The sequence below is a fragment of the Symphalangus syndactylus genome, chromosome 7 (assembly GCF_028878055.3).
Source record: "Symphalangus syndactylus isolate Jambi chromosome 7, NHGRI_mSymSyn1-v2.1_pri, whole genome shotgun sequence".
Taxonomy (NCBI): domain Eukaryota; kingdom Metazoa; phylum Chordata; class Mammalia; order Primates; family Hylobatidae; genus Symphalangus; species Symphalangus syndactylus.
The window spans coordinates 129,070,952-129,092,240 of record NC_072429.2 but is presented as its reverse complement, the minus strand read 5'-3'; the positions used below and the strand labels follow the sequence as shown (position 1 = coordinate 129,092,240).

Here is a 21,289-nt window from a genome sequence, read left to right as displayed (position 1 = left end):
CAACACCCAGCTAATTTTTTGTATTTTTAGTAGAGACAGGGTTTTGCCATATTGGCCAGGCTGGTCTCAAACACCTGGCCTCAGGTGATCCACCCGCCTCGGCCAAAGTGCTGGGATTACAGGCGTGAGCCACCGTGCCCAGCCTGGCTGTTCATTTTTCTGTATTGTCCTCTACAATCTAAATTTGGTGAAGACCACAACCACATTATTCTTATATATGGTGTTATTCTACCAGTACCTAATGACTCGTAGTTTATGTACTATTTCATTGAAGAAATAAAAGAATTATCCTGGAAATGTATAACAAGAATAGCAAGTTGAGTGGATCCTGAATTTAAGACCTTATGAAAGCAGGTTTTGTTTGTTTGCTTAGTAAATCCCTGTCAACAATTTTCCTAAGAGACTTCTTTGTCACCGAAGTATAGTGGTGCAGGAAAGAAAGAAAACAAGCATTTGTCTCTTTGATGTACTGGGACTCATGTGGTTGTAAGTTACAGAAAACAAAATGACTACACAAAAAAGTTCATTTATTAGTTTTGATAATGGAGAAGGCTGGACGTTTTCTGCGGTCTTCCATTTAGAACTCTGGAGGCGGTGAAGTTTGTAATGATGTAGATCGCAGGCTTAGAAATCATTGCTAGTTTTGTGACCTTGAGCCAAAATACTTAATTTTGATGATCCTTAGCCGTAAAATAATATAAAAATTACCTACTTCTCAGGGTTTTTGTGAGGACAAGGTAAGGTACTGTGTTGAAGCGGTTGTCACAGTGTTTAGCATAGGGAAGTCACACAATAAATAGTTTCTACTAAGTTTTTTAAGAATCAAATTTCATTTGATCAAAATGATAAATGTACATAAACTAAAACATCAGATAGTACTTTTACTAGTTAAGACTTACTCTGAAAGCATGTAACGGAAACCCCAAATAACAGTGGCTTCAACATTGTTAAAGTTGATCATAGAACAGAGCATTCTAGGATGGACCAGGTACCGTTTGTAGCACTTCTCACTTACTTTATTGTCCTCCACAATCTAAACTCAGTGATTTTATGTCATACCTAATGGTACAGGGTTCTTTACAAATCATGACAGGGAAAATATTAAGTAGGCAACAAACGTGCTTCTAACGGAAACACAGTGGCCGTCTGCCTGCCCCTCTTGATCCTGTTAGTCCCTCCCCTTTTTCCAACTCTTACCTGCTTCCTGACTTATCTACATGTTCCTCAGTATTCTCTTGCTCTTTCTAGCTTTAGCTGTGATGTATCGGTGTGGTAGACGAGGATTACATTCCCTTGCACAGACACCCCATCACTTTCGTACCCTCGTTCATCCATTATGGTTAATAGAACAATTTTTTATTAAACTAGTTTCAGTGTTTACATTTTTATAGGTATAAGCATTCATTGCTAGTCTGAATGGTAGAATAGGATTGAATTTCTGTTCTTAGAGTACAGTTGTGTGCTTTTTCTTAATGACTTAATTGCCTCATTTCTTCATTTGCTTAGTTCTATGTGAATCTTCTGTGAATTTTTATCTGCTCCAGCAGATGTCAGACACCTGTCAATAATATTTCTGTTTATAAAGTACATTATGTATTTTATTAGAATGATTATATATCTGTTAGTATTAAATTGTGTCAGTTTCTTCTTTCCTGGAGACATCCCTTTCCAGAGCTCTTTAGATCAGCAGTACAGCTGCCATCCTGGGATAGCATTTGACTCTCTTTAGTTTTAAATTTACTTCCTCTTGACTAGTATAGTTCCATATTTTGGTGGCCCATTACCTCCAGTAGTTTTCAGAGAACAGCTCTAAAGGAGGCAAAGATTTGAGATTTTATATTTCCAAAATTACCTTCATTCTGCCACCACAAAAAGTGATAGTTTGGCCAAATATAAAATACTGATTTTATAATAATTTTCAGGCACGGTGGCTCATGCCTGTGGTCCCAGCACTTTGGGAAACCAAGGTGGGCAAATCGCTTGAGGTTGAAAGTTTGAGACCAGCCTGGCCAATGTGGCAAAACCTTGTCTCTACTAAAAAATACAAAAATTAGCTGGGTGTGGTGGCGGGTTCCTGTAGTCCCAGCTACTCAGGAGGCTGAGGCAGGAGAATCGCTTGAACTCAGGAGGCAGAGGTTGTAGTGAGCGGAGATCCAACCACTGCACTCCAGCCTGGGCAACAAAGTGAGACTTTGTCTCAAAAATAATAACAACAATAATAATAATTTTATCTCAAAATGTTGAAGGCATTGTTCCATTGTTTTCTACTTTCCAGTGTTGCTAATAAAAAAAAAAATCTGATACCTTTCTGATTCCCATTTATTTGTATGTGATACGTGGTTGTTGTTTGTTTCATTTATTTTCGGTTAGAGAATGTAAGTCTCTTAAAAGGTTTTACGAAGAGTCTTCAAGTGCCACGGTATGTGCATTATGTTTGCAATTTTTCTGTTTACAAGTTTTAGTTCATCACTCCCGGAAACCTCTTGTAATTCCTCCTGTTTTTTCTTTTTTTCCTCTTTCTGGAATTTTCGTTATGTAATGTTTGACTTCCTAGACTGTTCTTACAATTTTCTTCTCTTTTCTGTTCTATTTGTATTATATTTTAGGTTATTTTTTCAGTGTTTTTTTCCCCACTGTTACAGTTAGCTTTTTTATTTTGTCTGTCATTTTAAATTTCTTTTCTTTTTTTATTTTATTTTTATTATTTTTTTTTTTATTATACTTTAGGGTTTTAGGGTACATGTGCACAATGTGCAGGTTTGTTACATATGTATCCATGTGCCATGTTGATTTCCTGCACCCATTAACTCGTCATTTAGCATTAGGTGTATCTCCTAATGCTATCCCTCCCCCCTCCCCCCACCCCACAACAGTCCCCGGAGTGTAATGTTCCCCTTCCTGTGTCCATGAGTTCTCATTGTTCAATTCCCACCTATGAGTGAGCACATGCGGTGTTTGGTTTTTTGTCCTTGCGATAGTTTACTGAGAATGATGTTTTCCAGTTTCATCCATGTCCCTACAAAGGACACGAACTCATCATTTTTTATGGCTGCATAGTATTCCATGGTGTATATGTGCCACATTTTCTTAATCCAGTCTATCGTTGTTGGACATTTGGGTTGGTTCCAAGTCTTTGCTACTGTGAATAGTGCCGCAATAAACATACGTGTGCATGTGTCTTTATAGCAGCATGATTTATAGTCCTTTGGGTATATACCCAGTAATGGGATGGCTGGGTCAAATGGTATTTCTAGTTCGAGATCCCTGAGGAATCGCCACACTGACTTCCACAATGGTTGAACTAGTTTACAGTCCCACCAACAGTGTAAAAGTGTTCCTAATTCTCCACATCCTCTCCAGCACCTGTTGTTTCCTGCTTTTTTAATGATGGCCATTCTAACTGGTGTGAGATGGTATCTCACTGTGGTTTTGATTTGCATTTCTCTGATGGCCAGTGATGATGAGCATTTCTTCATGTGTTTTTTGGCTGCATAAATGTCTTCTTTTGAGAAGTGTCTGTTCATGTCCTCTGCCCACTTTTTGATGGGGTTGTTTGTTTTTTTCTTGTAAATTTGTTTGAGTTCATTGTAGATTCTGGATATTAGCCCTTTGTCAGATGAGTAGGTTGCAAAAATTTTCTCCCATTGTGTAGGTTGCCTGTTCACTCTGATGATAGTTTCTTTTGCTGTGCAGAAGCTCTTTAGTTTAATGAGATCCCATTTGTCGATTTTGGCTTTTGTTGCCATTGCTTTTGGTGTTTTAGACATGAAGTCCTTGCCCACGCCTATGTCCTGAATGGTATTGCCTAGGTTTTCTTGTAGGATTTTAATGGTTTTAGGTCTAACATATAAGTCTTTAATCCATCTTGAATTAATTTTTGTATAAGGTGTAAGGAAGGGATCCAGTTGCAGCTTTCTACATATGGCTAGCCAGTTTTCCCAGCACCATTTATTAAATAGGGAATCCTTTCCCCATTTCTTGTTTTTGTCAGGTTTGTCAAAGATCAGATAGTTGTAGCTATGCGGCATCATTTCTGAGGGCTCTGTTCTGTTCCATTGATCTATGTCTCTGTTGTGGTACCAGTACCATGCTGTTTTGGTTACTGTAGCCTTGTAGTAGAGTTTAAAGTCAGGTAGTGTGATGCCTCCAGCTTTGTTCTTTTGGCTTAGGATTGACTTGGCGATGCGGGCTCTTTTTTGGTTCCATATGAACTTTAAAGTAGTTTTTTCCAATTCTGTGAAGAAAGTCATTGGTAGCTTGATGGGGATGGCATTGAATCTATAAATTACCTTGGGCAGTATGGCCATTTTCACGATATTGATTCTTCCAACCCATGAGCATGGAATGTTCTTCCATTTGTTTGTATCCTCTTTTATTTCATTGAGCAGTGGTTTGTAGTTCTCCTTGAAGAGGTCTTTCACATCCCTTGTAAGTTGGATTCCTAGGTATTTTATTCTCTTTGAAGCAATTGTGAATGGGAGTTCACTCATGATTTGGCTCTCTGTTTGTCTGTTATTGGTGTACAAGAATGCTTGTGATTTTTGTACATTAATTTTGTATCCTGAGACTTTGCTGAAGTTGCTAATCAGCTTAAGGAGATTTTGGGCTGAGACAATGGGGTTTTCTAGATATACAATCATGTCATCTGCAAACAGGGACAATTTGACTTCCTCTTTTCCTAATTGAATACCCTTTATTTCCTTCTCCTGCCTGATTGCTCTGGCCAGAACTTCCAGCACTATGTTGAATAGGAGCGGTGAGAGAGGGCATCCCTGTCTTGTGCCAGTTTTCAGAGGGAATGCTTCCAGTTTTTGCCCATTCAGTATGATATTGGCTGTGGGTTTGTCATAGATAGCTGTTATTATTTTGAGATATGTCCCATCAATACCTAATTTATTGAGAGTTTTTAGCATGAAGGGTTGTTGAATTTTGTCAAAGGCCTTTTCTGCATCTATTGAGATAATCATGTGGTTTTTGTCTTTGGTTCTGTTTATATGCTGGATTACATTTATTGATTTGCGTATGTTGAACCAGCCTTGCATCCCAGGGATGAAGCCCACTTGATCATGGTGGATAAGCTTTTTGATGTGCTGCTGGATTCGGTTTGCCAGTATTTTATTGAGGATTTTTGCATCAATGTTCATCAAGGATATTGGTCTGAAATTCTCTTTTTTGGTTAAGTCTCTGCCAGGTTTTGGTATCAGGACGATGCTGGCTTCGTAAAATGTGTTAGGGAGGATTCCCTCTTTTTCTATCGATTGGAATAGTTTCAGAAGGAATGGTACCAGTTCCTCCTTGTACCTCTGGTAGAATTCAGCTGTGAATCCATCAGGTCCTGGACTCTTTTTGGTTGGTAAGCTATTGATTATTGCCACAATTTCAGAACCTGTTATTGGTCTATTCAGAGATTCAACTTCTTCCTGGTTTAGTCTTGGGAGGGTGTATTTGTCGAGGAATTTATCCATTTCTTCTAGATTTTCTAGTTTATTTGCATAGAGGTGTTTGTAGTATTCTCTGATGGTAGATTGTATTTCTGTGGGATCGGTGGTGATATCCCCTTTTTCGTTTTTTATTGCATCTATTTGATTCTTCTCTCTTTTCTTCTTTATTAGTCTTGCTAGCGGTCCATCAATTTTGTTGATCTTTTCAAAAAACCAGCTCCTGGATTCATTAATTTTTTGAAGGGTTTTTTGTGTCTCTATTTCCTTCAGTTCTGCTCTGATTTTAGTTATTTCTAGCCTTCTGCTAGCTTTTGAATGTGTTTGCTCTTGCTTTTCTAGTTCTTTTAATTGTGATGTTAGGGTGTCAATTTTGGATCTTTCCTGCTTTCTCTTGTGGGCATTTAGTGCTATAAATTTCCCTCTACACACTGCTTTGAACGTGTCCCAGAGATTCTGGTATGTTGTGTCTTTGTTCTCGTTGGTTTCAAAGAACATCTTTATTTCTGCCTTCATTTCATTATGTACCCAATAGTCATTCCGGAGCAGGTTGTTCAGTTTCCATGTAGTTGAGCGGTTTTGAGTGAGTTTCTTAATCCTGAGTTCTAGTTTGATTGCACTGTGGTCTGAGAGACAGTTTGTTATAATTTCTGTTCTTTTACATTTGCTGAGGAGAGCTTTACTTCCAACTGTGTGGTCAATTTTGGAATAGGTGTGGTGTGGTGCTGAAAAAAATGTATATTCTGTTGACTTGGGGTGGAGAGTTGTGTAGATGTCTATTAGGTCCACTTTATGTAGAGCTGAGTTCAATTCCTGGATATCCTTGTTAACTTTCTGTCTTGTTGATCTGTCTAATGCTGACAGTGGGGTGTTAAAATCTCCCATTATTATTGTGTGGGAGTTTAAGTCCCTTTGTAGGTCACTGAGGACTTGCTTTATGAATCTGGGTGCTCCTGTGTTGGGTGCATATATATTTAGGATAGTTAGCTCTTCTTGTTGAATTGATCCCTTTACCATTATGTAATGGCCTTCTTTGTCTCTTTTGATCTTTGTTGGTTTAAAGTCTATTTTATCAGAGACTAGGATTGCAACCCCTGCCTTTTTTTGATTTCCAGTTGCTTGATAGATCTTCCTCCATCCCTTTATTTTGAGTCTATGTGTGTCTCTGCACGTGAGATGGGTTTCCTGAATACAGCACAGTGATGGGTCCTGACTCCTTATCCAGTTTGCCAGTCTGTGTCTTTTGATTGGAGCATTTAGTCCATTTACATTCAACGTTAATATTGTTATGTGTGAATCTGATCGTGTCATTATGATGTTAGTTGGTTATTTTGCTCGTTAGTTGCTATAGTTTCTTCCTAGCCTCGATGGTCTTTACAATTTGGCATGTTTTTGCAGTGGCTGGTACCGGTTGTTCCTTTCCATGTTTAGTGCTTCCTTCAGGAGCTCTTTTAGGGCAGGCCTGGTGGTGACAAAATCACTCAGCGTTTGCTTGTCTGTAAAGTATTTTATTTCTCCTTCACTTATGAAGCTTAGTTTGGCGGGATAGGAGATTCTGGGTTGAAAATTCTTTTCTTTAAGAATGGTGAATATCGGCCCCCACTCTCTTCTGGCTTGTAGAGTTTCTGCTGAGAGATCAGCTGTTAGTCTGATGGGCTTCCCTTTGTGGGTAACCCGACCTTTCTCTCTGGCTGCCCTTAACATTTTTTCCTTCATTTCAACTTTGGTGAATCTGACAATTATGTGTCTTGGAGTTGCCCTTCTCGAGGAGTATCTTTGTGGCATTCTCTGTATTTCCTGAATCTGAATGCTGGCCTGCCTTGCTAGATTGGGGAAGTTCTCCTGGATAATATCTTGCAGAGTGTTTTCCAACTTCGTTCCATTCTCCCCATCATTTTCAGGTACACCAATCAGACGTAGATTTGGTCTTTTCACATAGTCCCAAATTTCTTGGAGGCTTTGTTCATTTCTTTTTATTCTTTTTTCTCTAAACTTCCCTTCTCTCTTCATTTCATTCATTTCGTCTTCCATCAGCGATACCCTTTCTTCCAGTTGATCGCATCTGCTACTGAGGCTTCTGCAATCTTCGTGTAGTTCTCGCAACTTGGCTTTCAGCTCCATCAGCTCCTTTAAGCCCTTCTCTCCATTGGTTATTCTAGTTATCCATTCTTCTAATTTTTTTTTCAAAGTTTTTAACTTCTTTGCTATTGTTTTGAATTTCCTCTCGTAGCTCAGAGTAGTTTGATCGTCTGAAGCCTTCTTCTCTCAACTCATCAAAGTCATCCTCCATCCAGCTTTGTTCCATTGCTGGTGAGGAACTGCGTTCCTTTGGAGGACGAGAGGTGCTCTGTTTTTTAGAGTTTCCAGTTTTTGTGCTCTGTTTTTTCCCCATCTTTTTGGTTTTATCTACTTTTTGTCTTTGATGATGGTGATGTACAGATGGGTTTTTGGTGTGGATGTCCTTTCTGTTTGTTAGTTTTCCTTCTACCAGACAGGACCCTCAGCTGCAGGTCTGTTGGAGTTTACTAGAGGTCCACTCCAGACCCTGTTTGGCTGGGTGTCAGCAGCGGTGGCTGCAGAGCAGCGGATTTTCATGAGACCACAAATTCAGCTGTCTGATAGTTCCTCTGAAAGTTTTGTCTCAGAGGAGTACCCGGTTGAATGAGGTGTCAGTCTGTCCCTACTGGGGGGGTGCCTCCCAGTTAGGCTGCTCAGGGGTGAGGGACCCACTTTAGGAGGCAGTCTGTCCGTTCTCAGATCTCCAGCTGCATGCTGGGGGAACCACTACTCTCTTCAAAGCTGTCAGTCAGACAGGGACATTTAAGTCTGTGGAGGTTCTTGCTGAGTTTTTGTTTGTCTGTGCCCTGCCCCCAGAGGTGGAGCCTACACTCAATTGGGGTTTTTTTTTCTTTTGCCTTTTTATAGTTTCTGTTTCTTGTTTCGTGGATGCAATATTTTAGCTGAAGATTTAATGACATTTTGTAAAATGTTTTATCTGCTTCTTTATTGCCTCTGGTTCCTTCCCAACCTTCCCCCTTTTGTTATTAATAGTTTCACGTTCATTTTGGAGACTTACAATCTTTGGGTGCATTCACATTTCAGAGCGAGGTACCCAAAGACTAAAAGCTTGTATGCATCATTAGAGATCTGCTTTCTGCAAGAAAGCAGAAAGCCTTCTTTTTAGTTTTCAAGTTTTAGGATGTGAAGGCAGCTCTTTTATTAGGGGTTTTCCAAATGTCAGTATCTGAGGTTTGTCTCAGAGCCTTGCAGTTCTTTCAGGCTCCTGCTTAGTAATCACATATGGTGGCATTTTTGGAAGCTATGTAAGTGAGGGAGACAGAGAACCCTATAGTTTGAGGTGCTCTCCTTTTCTCTTCGGCCTTGCTCTTCCAAATATTTATTGAATTCTGTCATCCTTTTTTTGTCTTCAATTCTTCTTGTCTTTGGGTGATTATCTGTTCTTATGCCTTTACTCTCATTTTAGTGGGATCACTGGAGGAAGAAGAAATAAAAGACATGTATGTTTATGTCACCATGGTAAATTGAAAGGCTTATTATTAAGTTATGCCTGTCCCTCCATATTTCTTCTCTTCCCACCCACATCAGTGGAGAAAGAGCTGAGATTTATTCTCTTTCTGTTAAAATCCCTGTTATGCCTCTTTGACTGCCAAGGTGGCATGATTAAAGAGTTTCTTAAATATAATAGCATTAAGGTATTAGAGTCAATCCCAACTGGGTTTATAAGTAGGTTTTTCATTGGCTTGATCGGTGGATTTTCCACTGCGTCTGTGTATAGGTAAGGATATTGGCTTTCTTCAGGGTTGGTTTACCCTACCACCACCATAACTTAAAGAAGACTTGAAGGTTGAATCAGTTAGTCTTTGCATTCACAACTAGAAATTACAGGTTGTTTCTGAAATTAGAAGTCCATTTTCATGCTCGCTTCGGCAGCACATATACTAAAATTGGAATGATACAGAGAAGATTAGCATGGCCCCTGCGCAAGGATGAGACGCAAATTCGTGAAGCGTTCCATATTTTTTTAAAAAAAAGAAAAAATAAATTAAAAAAATAAAAAGAAGTCCATTTTCAAGTTAATGATTTTTAGAAAGCAGGCTATAATCATTGGTATTATTACCAGAGTATCATCTATCAGAGCCGAGCACTAGCATCAGCTACTATAGGTTTAATGTGGGCCTTTCTTCTTTATCACCTCGTTTCCCCTGGCCCCCTCCCCACACACAGAAGAATATTTTCATAGGATTCCAAATTGGGATTTCTTCTGAATTTTGTACAGTCCAGTGACAAGTGGTTGACTGATTAAAATGTGTTCTTGGAATGTGGAAATAGCTCAAGTTTAGAGGAATGTTGGAAATTACCTTTGACTAAATTTTGTGCATACCCACAAAGACCCATTATATACTTTAAATATTTGAAATAATTGAAGTCTTGCAAGCTGTCGATATTCAAGGAAAGCCTCATGTCTTCAACTTTCTGATTCTTTTTTATTATAAAGTGCTTTACCCAATAATAGGTTAAACTATCAAAATTTCTTCATGCCTACCAAAATGTAAGGGAATGTATATGAATCTGTCATATGTAAGACCAAAGGAAAAATGTAAGACGTTTCCCATATGAAAATCCATACAGTGTGTGTGTTCTCTTTGATTGTAGGCTTTTACTTCTGATTGATTGTACCAACTTAAGAATTCTTGCCTCTTAACTTTAGGAATTAATAATCAGTGGCTCTTGTTAATGGGAAGACATGAGTGTGGTTTGTTTTTAGTAGACTTCCTTCTTGAGCAGAAGATACAGAGAGTTCCCATATGCCCCCGCCCCCCACACATGCACAGCCTCCCCCTTTATCACTGACTCCCACCAGAGTGGTACAATTGATAAAACTGATGAACCTACATCGACACATCGTCACCCCAAATCCATAGTTTGTATTAGGGTCTACTGTTGGTATTGTACATGAGTGTATATTTTTTTTTTAAATAATGACATTGGCTTTAATTACAGTACAAAAATTGAGAAAGAGAAAAGAGAGCATGCAAAACAACATGGAATGATCCGCACAGAGATAACAGGAGCTGAGATTGCGGAAGAAATGGAGAAGGAAAGGCGCCTCTTTCAGCTCCAAATGTGTGAAGTAAGAATGGACTTTTCCATCATTTGCCTAGAATTATAACAACTATGATCTTTTCCTGCTAGTCAGCAGTCTTTATGCTTAAAGGCAGACTGTGTTTGATTGTTAGAGAGGAAACTGTTTCTTAAGGATTCTAATCTCCATTTTTCTCCAAGCCTTTTGGGAACCTGCCATTGCACTGTTGTCTCATATTTTGAGCCTTGGCCCTATGGGGCTGTTTAAGCCAAAACAGGATTCTTTGGTGAGAACCTTAATGTTGCTTGTGAGTGGTTGTGGGAGGAAAACATTGGTGAGGTAACACTGGTGAATATTAAGTTTTATTGGTGTATGTTTAGAGCATGTTTTTTTAACCATATGTCCAGTTTGAATGAAAACTCAAATGAAGTTGTCAGTCGATTTCACGAAAAAATGCAACAAAAAGCATGCTGCCTTAAACTTAGAGCAGTGGTTCTCAAACTGAATTCCAATTGGACATGAACACTTCTTGACCTAGAAACCAACCTGTTCTGACACTGCTGTTGAGTAAGAGTTTCTTTTGCAGTTTTCAGAAAATAATAAAAGTGGAGAACTTTCTCAAATTTTTTTCCTCTCCTAGATTTTTTTCCCCTTTCCTTTTCCTTCCTTCCTCTCTCTCTCTTTCTTCCCTCCATCTCTTTCTCTTTCCCCCTTCCCCTTCTCCTTCCCCTTGCCCTCCCTCCCTCCCTTCCTCCGTTCCTTCCTTCCTTCCCTCTCTCTTTCCTTCTCGCTCTCTCTCACCTCTCTCTCTCTCTTTCTCTTTGTCTCTCTCTCTTTTTTCTGTTTCATAACCCTTTGGCTCCTTGAGTTTGTGTTCTCATGAACCTTTTCACACAATAAAAACAAGTGAGCAAGCAGCAAACTGTCAATAGAAAATCTTGACCAGTACACAGTACAAGTACACTACTGTGTTTAGTTACCTGAATAAATTAGTGGGTTATTCTTATTTTTATTCTTTAATTTTTGAGTAGTAAAAATTCTTTCTGATTCACCTCTTTTTCCTAAAGTTTAAATATCCTATGGTATATTATTTGATGAGAATGCTGTTCTATTTACTTTCTGCAAAAAACAATCTTTCAGATTTTTGACCACATAAACTATACGTTTGAGATCCACTGCACCAAGGGGAAATAATAATTCTAGAATGTTTTGCTGTGTTTTATTTCTGCTTGTTGAGTAAACTAATCATAAAAGAATTTATAAAATGCTAACCCTCTAGTCAATTTGTTTTGAACACTTTGTGACTGCAAAATCAGCATTCTCTAAACTGTCTGAAGGACACCAAGGCTTGGTAACTTGTGCAGATTCAGCGGTGATGTTAAGAGCCCTATCTGGAATTAATCAACATAAAACCCTGTTTTATTTTCACAGTATCTCATTAAAGTTAATGAAATCAAGACCAAAAAGGGTGTGGATCTGCTGCAGAATCTTATAAAGTATTACCATGCACAGTGCAAGTGAGTAGAATATTGCAAACATTGTTATGAGCGCAGTTACTGCCCCCTGTACTTCACTATTTGTCTTAATCCTCTTCGTATCTTTTCTTCATCTCGTGATGAAATAAAGTGATATAATGACCTTTTTCAGATAAATGGATAAGAAATAGTGTCTTCCATCTTCAGTGTTTTATGCAAATCAGTAGCTCAAGTTAGGGCTTAAAAATACTGTCTTCCTTACAAGAAGACAAATACTTACAAATACTTCTTCCTAAATTTGATCGCCTGTGGAGCTCTTATTACAGATGCATGATCCCCTGCCACTAAAGAGTCCTTTCTGTTGACCCCCTTCCCTGACTCTCTTACTTGGTATTTTGCCTTTTTTTTTTTTTTTTTTTCTTTGAGACAGAGTCTCACTCTGTTGCCAGGCTGGAGTGCAGTGGTGCAGTCTCAGCTCACTCTAATCTCCGCCTCCCAGGTTCAAGCAATTCTTCTGCCTCAGCCTCCCCAGTAGCTGGCATGACAGGCGCACACCACCACACCCAGATAATTTTTTTTTGTATTGTTAGTAGAGACAGGGTCTCATCATGTTGGCCAGGATGGCGTTGATCTTCTGACCTCGTGATCCGCCCGCCTTGGCCTATTATTGCACCATTTGCACCATGTATTTCCACCTGGAGTCTTCGGTTTTGTTTTGTTTCATCTAAATTAAGTGAATTTAAATAGTTTGGGCATTAAGAATACTTTGCATTTGTACATGGATTCCTATATAATTGGTGTTATATTTTGAGAGATATCCGTTGTTCTACACTGGCACCATTTTTGTTTGCCTATATTGCAGGGTTATCTTTTTATTATGTTTATGATTCTGTGGTGCCACATTTGCTTGTTTACTTATTGGGTTAACTTTCATGGGTTTTCTGATAGAGTCTGTGTGTGAAGGTGTGCCAGCTACACATACAGATGCTAACAGAAAAGTAAAGTCTGTATTAGTTAAGTCTGTATTCGTTGATGGAAGTTATACAGAAAATAATGCAAGGACCTTCCAGAAGTGGAATGGACAGCTCTCATAAGCATAATAATGTAAAGGTCATTTAGACTAGATAAAATACTCTCAAAAAAGTTAAATTCATAATTTCCTTTGATGTTTCTTATTCTTTTCAATAGTTATATTTAGAAAGATACCTGTATTCAACTAAAACATTTAAGGAGGTCAGTGTTAATATTATGGCAAAAGCACAAAGCTTGAGTTAGACAAATTAGATGAGTCCACATTTTGGCTCTGCAGCTAGGTAACTATATTCTTAATCAGGTACTTCACTAAACTTCAGTATACTCACTTGTCAAGTTGGGTTACGGTTCTGTAGCAGCCACCTTAGGGTTTTTGTAAGGCTGTAAAAAGTGAAAAAGAGAATGCATATGGAGTGCTTAGCCCAGTGCCTGCAACCTTATATGTGTTGACAGCTGTGATGATTCTAAGTGGCATTTAAAATTATTTATTTATATATTTTATTGTCTAGGATATTTCTCAAGGAAAACCTCTTTGATGATCAAATTGTTGTTTACATAAATTTGATGATGTTAACTTTTTTCAAAGTAAATTCTACCTTATATAAGTGTCTTTCAAAAATAAAAATAATATATTGAAGTAGAAACAGTTTTCACCTTAAGTTTGTTTACTGAAGACCTGGATTAACTAACTTGCTTTTGGCTTTGTAGTGTGGTTGGGCAGTTACGAAACTTTGGCCTGTGTTGTAATGGTCCCTGATTTTAGTATTGGGTGGAATTTTTTTATCTTTCATCAAATTTAGTTTTCCTGGAAACATTTAATTCCTTTGAAAGTTTTAAAGAAATAAGTGAATCTCTCAGTCTCCTGAATTCTGCAATACTTTGGCAGCAAAACTGATTTCACCTGACTTTAGAAATCTATTTTCACGTTAAATTCTGTAAGTTTATAAAGAAGAGTTTGGCCTACACAAACAAGAGTTTTTCAAAATAGAAGATGCTTTGTAAAGTATCCGTATATTAGCCTTTGCTAGTAATGGTGATTCTAACTTCTATAGCTAATGCATCCTCCCTTTATTCTCTTATTTTTTGCTTTTTTCCTTTCCGCAAATATTTATTAGTCTTTTACCAAAGATCAGGTATTGTGCCCGGTTCTGGGATAGAGATAAAGCAAGGCTTTTCCCCTCAGGAGTTAATTGTCCAGGTATAGGAAGTAAGTCGGATCCATTATTAATCATAATGGGGCTGGACAGTGACAAGTAGCATGGAGCATCAAAAGGAAGAGAGACGGCTGGGCGCGGTGGCTCACGCCTGTAATCCCAGCACTTTGGGAATCTGAGGCAGGTGGCTTATTAGATTACAGGAGTTCAACACCAGCCTGACCAACATGGCAAAACCCCGTTTCTACTCAAAGTACAAAATTAGCCAGGTGTGGTTTCGCATACCTGTAATCCCAGCTATTTGGGAGGCTGAAGCAGGAGAATCGCTTGAATCCAGGAGGCAGGGGTTGAAGTGAGCCGAGATCGCGCCATTGCACTCCAGCCTGGACAACAAGAGCAAAACTCCGTCTCAAAAGAAAAAAAAAAAACAGGAAGAGAGACACCTGACCAGGAGGACTGAGGAGAAGGTACTAGCACCTTGAAGGAAGTGGTGGGACTTGTCATTGAACTTGGAGGATAGCTAGGATTTTGTTACCAGTTTGCAATCTGGTAGAAGAATGTCCCCTAGGTCAGAGAGAGATCATCAGAAGAAAACCCTACACAGTAAAAACCTTGTAGGGAGAGAGATGTTCTAAGACATCAAGTAGTAGAACCATGTTATAAGGGGATTCAACTAAAAGTTACTCCACGGTTGAACCCGAAGAACTCTATCATAGCAAGAAGCCAGAGTCGTTTCCTTTATTCTTTTCTACTTCAGTCAGTTCCTCAAAACTCTTAATAGGCATATTGTGTGGACCTGTTAAGCATTCTGTACTTAGGTGTTTTTTTGTTTTGTTTTGTTTTTAAGATTTATTCTTCTCAGTACTTACTTCAGTTCCTAAAGTGATTTTCAGTACAAAGTCAGCTGGTACTCAACAGTGAATTTGCCCAGGTGATAATAGTCATGACACTTCAGTGTGGATGAAGCTACTACAATGGAGAAATAAATAAAGGGAGCAGAAAAGAAGGGCTTGTAACTGTTTCCAACCCATTTCAGCTCACTCACACTAATTACTACTCAATTTCAGACACGAACATTGTCGGTAACATGCTGCTTTCCAAACAGACATATCCTCCAGTTCACCTGCTCCTTTTACCTCCTCACAAGTGTCGTTATGACCTGCAGAGTTAACAGCATTTATAAACATTGCTTTATTATCTGTCATTTTACAGATAATAAGAATAATAGCTAACATTTACCGAGAGCTTATTTTCTAGGACAAATTATATAGGCCCTACCTCTAAGTTCTTTACATGTGTTTTCTCATTTAATATTCCCAACACTCAAGAAATTGTAGCTCAGAAAGGATAAGTATTTTGCTCAAAGTCATATTCATTCATTTAATAAACGCTTAGTAAATGTGTCAAAGCAGACAAAGTAAGCACAGGAAACCAAAGAAAAATATAAATTGGACTTCAAAATTAAAAACTTTTGTTCATGGAAGTATATTATCAAGAAAGTAAAAGACAACCCACAGAATAGGAGAAAATATTTACAAAACATTTTTCTGATAAGAGTCTGATATCCAGAATATATAAAAAAAACTCAACCACAGTCCAGGTGTGCTGGCTCACACCTATAATCCTAGCACTTTAGGAGGCCGAGGCAGGAGGATCACTTGAACCCAGAAGTTCGAGACCAGCCAGGGCAACACAGGGAGACCCTGTCTCTACAAAAAATAAATATAAAAAATTACCCAGGTGTGGCGGTGCACGCCTATATTCCCAGCTACTTGGGAGGCCAAGGTGGGAGGATCGCTTGAGCCCAGGAGATCAACGCTGCAGTGAGCCATAATGACACCACTGTACTCCAGCCCAGGCAACAAAGCAAGACTCTGTATATTAAAAAAATTATACACACCCACACCCACACACACAAATGGCCAGAAAAACACGTGAAAACGTGCTCAACATCATTAGTCAGTGATAAGTACAAATCAAAACCTCAATGAAATAGCACTTCACACCCACTGGGATTGTTGTAATTAAAACCAAAAAAATCTTGGTGAGGATGTGGGAAGAGTGCAACCAATGCATTGCCAGTAGGAATGTAAATGGCGCAACTTCTTTGGAAAACAGTTTGGGAATTTCTCAGAAAGTTAAACATAGAATTATTTAAATAAAAATGTGTACATCAATATTTATAACAGCGTTATTTACAATAGACAAAACACGGAAACACCCAAATACCCATCAGCTGATAAAAGGTTAAACAAAATGTGGTATATCAAAATGCAACATTGTTCAGCCACAATGCTGAATGTGAATGAAATATTGATACATGTTACATATGGGTGAACATTTAAAACATTAATGCTAAGTGAAAGAAGCCAGACACACAAGATGGCATATGTTCACTAACCCAGCAGCTCTCTAAACCCCTTCATTTAGAGGATTTTATAGAGGTTTTATTACATAGGGATGATTGATTAAATCATTGGCTGTTGGTCATTGGCCCAATCTCCAGCCCCTCTGCCCTCCCCAGAGATGGGAGGAGGGGTGGGGCTGAAAGTTCTGAACCTTGTTGCATGGTTGGTTCTGTAATGAGACTAAAAAGAGATTCCATGAATTGTGTGTAATAGTGCGGTGACTGGTACAGAGTAAATACTGAGTTACATGTTAGCTTACATTACTGTTACTGTTATTTATTTTTGAAGATCTTGTTATGTTACAGTAATTTATAGAGGAAGTGGCTAAGAGATAAATGAGACATCCTCGAGGTAATTTTCCCTTCTATTTGGAAGATTTATGTGTTAAGTGTAGTGATAGGTTGTCAGAACTCACACATGTGCTTCACTTTCCAGCTAACAACACTTTTGTCTGTAGTAGCTCATCTGATGCTCCTTGAAACTCGAAAATGTCCACTTTGGAGATGAGCATGCTGTTATTCAGACAGGGTGAATAACTGCCCAAGGTTACCAGGTATAGTAAGGTTTAGAGCCAAAATATAAAATATGGTTTTGACTCCTAAGCCTTTTTTTTTTTTTTTTTGGAAACGGAGTCTTGCCACTCTATCACCCAGGTGGGAGTACAGTGGCGCGATCTCTGCTCACTGCAGCCTCCGCCTACTGGGTTCAAGCATCAAGCAATCCTCGTGCCTCAGCCTCCCAAGTAGCTGGGACTACAGGCTCATGCTGCCACGCCCAGCTAGTTGTTGTTTTTAGTAGAGACAGGGTTTTACCGTGTTGCCCAGGCTGGTCTCGAGCTCCTGAGCTCAGGCAATCTACCCATCTCAGCCTCCCAAAGTGTTAGGATTACAGGCGTGAGCCACCACACCTGGCCTTTTTTTTGTCTTTCTGTTTGAGTCAGAGTCTCACTCTGTCACCCAGCCTGGAGTGCAGTGGTACAGTCCTAGCTCACTGCAGCCTCAACCTCCTGGGTTCAAGAGATCCACCCACCTCAATCTCCCAAGTAGCTGGGACTACAGGCATGTACCACCAAGCCTGGCTAATTTTTGTATTTTTTTGTAGAGACAGGGCTTCACCATGTTGCCTAGGCTGGTCTCAAACTCCCGGGCTCAAGCAATCCTCTTGCCTCAGCCCCCCAAAGTGCTGGTATTACAGGCATGAGCCACGTGTGCAGTAGCCCTTGCATGTCCACTGAACTAGGACCAGCTAAAACAGAGAGAAGAGAGAAAGGAGGAACAGAGAAGCCACTGCCCTCTGTGAAATGTTTTGGCAGGTTGTGGTGGCTCTCTGTCCACCCTGTCCACAGCTGGAACTGTGACCCTCAAGGAGAAGAGAATGAAGCTCAGAGGGACAGTGCAGATGACAGCATGTCGCCCTTTGCTTTTTATGGTGTCACTGATACATTGCTAATGACTGCCATGGTTATTTTATTATTCTCCTACAACTCATCCTCCTTTCCTGCTCCTATTTTTTTCCAAAACTAGAACTTGGCCCTCCCTAAAATGACTTTCTGCAAGGGGCTCGCCTCCGAATTGTTCATCCCAGACAAAATGTTGATTCTTTAATTTTGTTTTATCTGAGTAATACATGATATCCTTAAGAAAAAAATTAGAAACTGAAGTTAAGGAAGAACGAAGAAAATCTATAATCTCCTCACTTAGATGATTACTAGATTCATGTATCTGGTTTGTTTTGTTTACAAAAATGGGATTATGCTACAGATTAAAGCAATTATTACATTGTTTTTTCTTAGTCTCTGGGTATGTAACAGTCTGAATAATTGAAGCAGAAGGAAAGTAAATTTGTTTGGAGTCTTCAGCCTTGTAATTGGCAGGAATTTTCATTTTTATCAATGTCATTTCAAACTGAAACAGTTCCATCTTTCTCCCTAAAATTTATAAAGTGTTCTCCAGTATTTCTTTTGTGCTGTTCAAGTATTTGCTTATTCTTTATCTAGAGTGGTGTTGTCCAGTAGAACTTTCTGCTGTGGTGGAAATCTTCATATTCTTTACCATCTACGTGGTACCCATTGGCCACACATGGCTACCGAGCACTTGAAATATGGCTTGTGAAACTTCAGGAACAGAATTTTTCATTTAATTTTTAATAGCCACATGTAACTAGTGGCTAGCATATTGGAAAACACAGATCTAGCGCATTCTCGTTGAAACTCACCTTTAAAAAAAAAAAATTGGGAAGAGATTTAGTGTTCTCTTATTTTTAAAAAACGTTTATTTCAATAGTTTTTGGAGTACAGGCGGTTTTTGGTTACATGGATAAGTTCTTTAGTGGTAATTTCTGGGATCTTGGTGTACCTGTCACCCAAGCAAAACTCACATTTTTTTAAAGCATAATGATTAAATTCCCTTTATGTTGAAAGTGAAAATGAAATACCTTTTCAAAAATATCTACAAAGAATCTGTATCCCTCTGCAAAGGAAGCAGTTCCTTATATTATAAAGTTATGCCGCTCCAGGGAAGGGAATGATTTCTTGAGCACATGCTAACTGCCCCACAGTTTGCTGAGTGGTTTCACATGTCCTGTCTGTATTATTTGCCCATTTACACATGAGCAAACTGAGGCCAAGAGAAGTTAAATGACTTGCCAGAACACAGATTCTTGGTCATAATCATCTGACCCCAAAGCCATTGCTTTTTCTGTTGTAAGAAGTCCTGACAACATCCATCTTAAATTTAAGTGCTCTACCTTCAAAACTTTTCTCCAGAAATCACTTAAGTGCAGTATCAGAGACCAAAACTGATTTTGCTATGATTAACTTTGTACCCATACTTTTAACTCCTGGGCATGTATCCCTTCCTTGATGTAGAAGACGCTGGTTTCAGGTTAACACTTATGGATGGCCTGCTCTGTGCAGAACATTGCCAACCTCTCTAGGTCTGGCACTTAGGCCTGGGCACACATGCTCAATGAAGCCACTGCTTTGACTATCAGGTCTAGAGAATACTGCTTATGGGGTAGCAGCCGAGCTGAGTCTTGATAAAAGAGGGTTTGGCAGGCAGGTTGATAGGGTTTGGCTCCATGTCCCCACCCAAATCTCACCTTGAATTGCAATCTCCATAATCCCCATATGTCAAGGGCAGGACCAGGTGGAGTTAATTGAGTCATGGGGGCAGTTTCCCCCATGCTGTTCTCTTGATAATGAGTGAGTCTCATGGGATCTGATGGTTTTTTAAGTGTCTGGCATTTCTCCTGCTGGCTTATTCTCTCTCCTGCCGCCCTGTGAAGAGGTGACTTCTGCCATGGTTGTAAGTTTCCTGAGGCCTTCCTAGCCATGTGGAACTGTGAGTCAATTAAACCTCTTTTCTTTATACATTACTCAGTCTTGGGTATTTCTTCATAGCAACATGAGAACGTACTACTACACAGGTATAGAAGGGAAGGACATTCCAGGCAGAGGGAATAGCATATGCAAAGGCTGAAGTGGGGAAGGATGGATTGAAAAAGAACAAGCAACTAGAAATAATGTAGCATGGCTTGACTTTGGAGTTTTTAAGGGAAAATGGTAGGAGATAAAACTGAGACGTATTCAAGGGTCAGAACATAAACTTTTAAAATTCTATACTGAGAATTTTAACTTGTATCGCTATAGGCAGTGCCGAAAACCCAAATGCTAGAAAATAATGGTTTAGGCCAGGCGCGGCGGCTCACACCTTTAATCTCAGCACTTCAGGAGACCAAGGAGGGCAGATAAGTTACTTGAGTCCAGGAGTTGGAGACCAGCCCAAGCAATGTGGCAAAACCTTATCTTTACAAAAATAAAAATTAGCTAGGCATGGTGGGGTGCCCTGTAGTCCCAGCTACTCAGAAGGCTGAGATGGGAAGATCACTCGAGCCCAGGAAGTCGAGGCTTCATTGAGCCACTGCACTCCAGTGTGGGTGACAGAGTGAGACCCTGCCGAGAGAGAGAGAGAGAGAGAGAGAGATATGAGGCTTTACATGTGTTCATGTGTTTTTCAGTTAAATGGTTAACCGAAAAGCCCTTTTTTCCTCTAACTCTAAAGGTAGTATTTTTCTTCCTTATTTCAATATGGTTTCTGTGCCAAAGATGTCAGCCTTAAAAAATGTTGGAACTTGTAGGATTTCAGTAATCAGTCTGAAGGCCACTTCTAATAGTCTGTGTTATTGCCACTGAACACTGAATATACATATTAAGCTTAAAATATGTTTCTTAAGATATGCCTTAAGCTGGGCGCAGTGGCTCACACCCGTAATCCCAGCATTTTGGGAGGCCGAGGTGGGTGAATCACTTGAGGTCAGGAGTTCAAGACCAGCCTGATCATCTTGGTGAAACCCCGTCTCTACTGAAAATACCAAAATTAGCCTGATGTGATGGCAGGCACCTGTAGTCCCAGCTACCCGGGAGGCAGAGGTTTCAGTGAGCTGAGATCGTGCCACTGCACTCCAGCCTGGGCAACAAAGCGAGAGTCCATCTCAAAAAAAAAAGATATGCCTTAAAATGTCTTGATATTGCTTCATTCATTCTGCTTTGTGTTGGGGCCCACTGTGATAGGGAGGTGAGACAGTCCTCGTGCTCAAGGTCCTCATTGTTTGTAGGGAGACAGCAAAACAGATAGTGTTTTGAGAAATAATCTGCTGTGGGGACATGGTTAGAGAAACT

At 39.4% G+C, this 21,289-nt stretch overlaps 1 protein-coding gene and 1 non-coding gene across 10 annotated transcripts in view; both read left to right on the top strand.

The window, feature by feature from the left end:
- The window catches only part of ASAP1 (ArfGAP with SH3 domain, ankyrin repeat and PH domain 1), a 395,575-nt gene that overhangs the window by 256,052 nt on the left and 118,234 nt on the right, over positions 1-21,289 (top strand). For all 9 annotated transcript variants that reach the window (XM_055287244.2, XM_055287246.2, XM_055287247.2 and 6 more), the window contains 2 exons: positions 10,461-10,590; positions 11,974-12,059. In XM_055287244.2, coding sequence (XP_055143219.1) covers positions 10,461-10,590; positions 11,974-12,059 — 216 coding nt within the window. The remainder of the gene's footprint in view (positions 1-10,460; positions 10,591-11,973; positions 12,060-21,289) is intronic.
- LOC129487148 (U6 spliceosomal RNA) lies at positions 9,374-9,480 on the top strand. Its single transcript, XR_008659249.1, has one exon. It is a non-coding gene; the product is annotated as a U6 spliceosomal RNA (small nuclear RNA).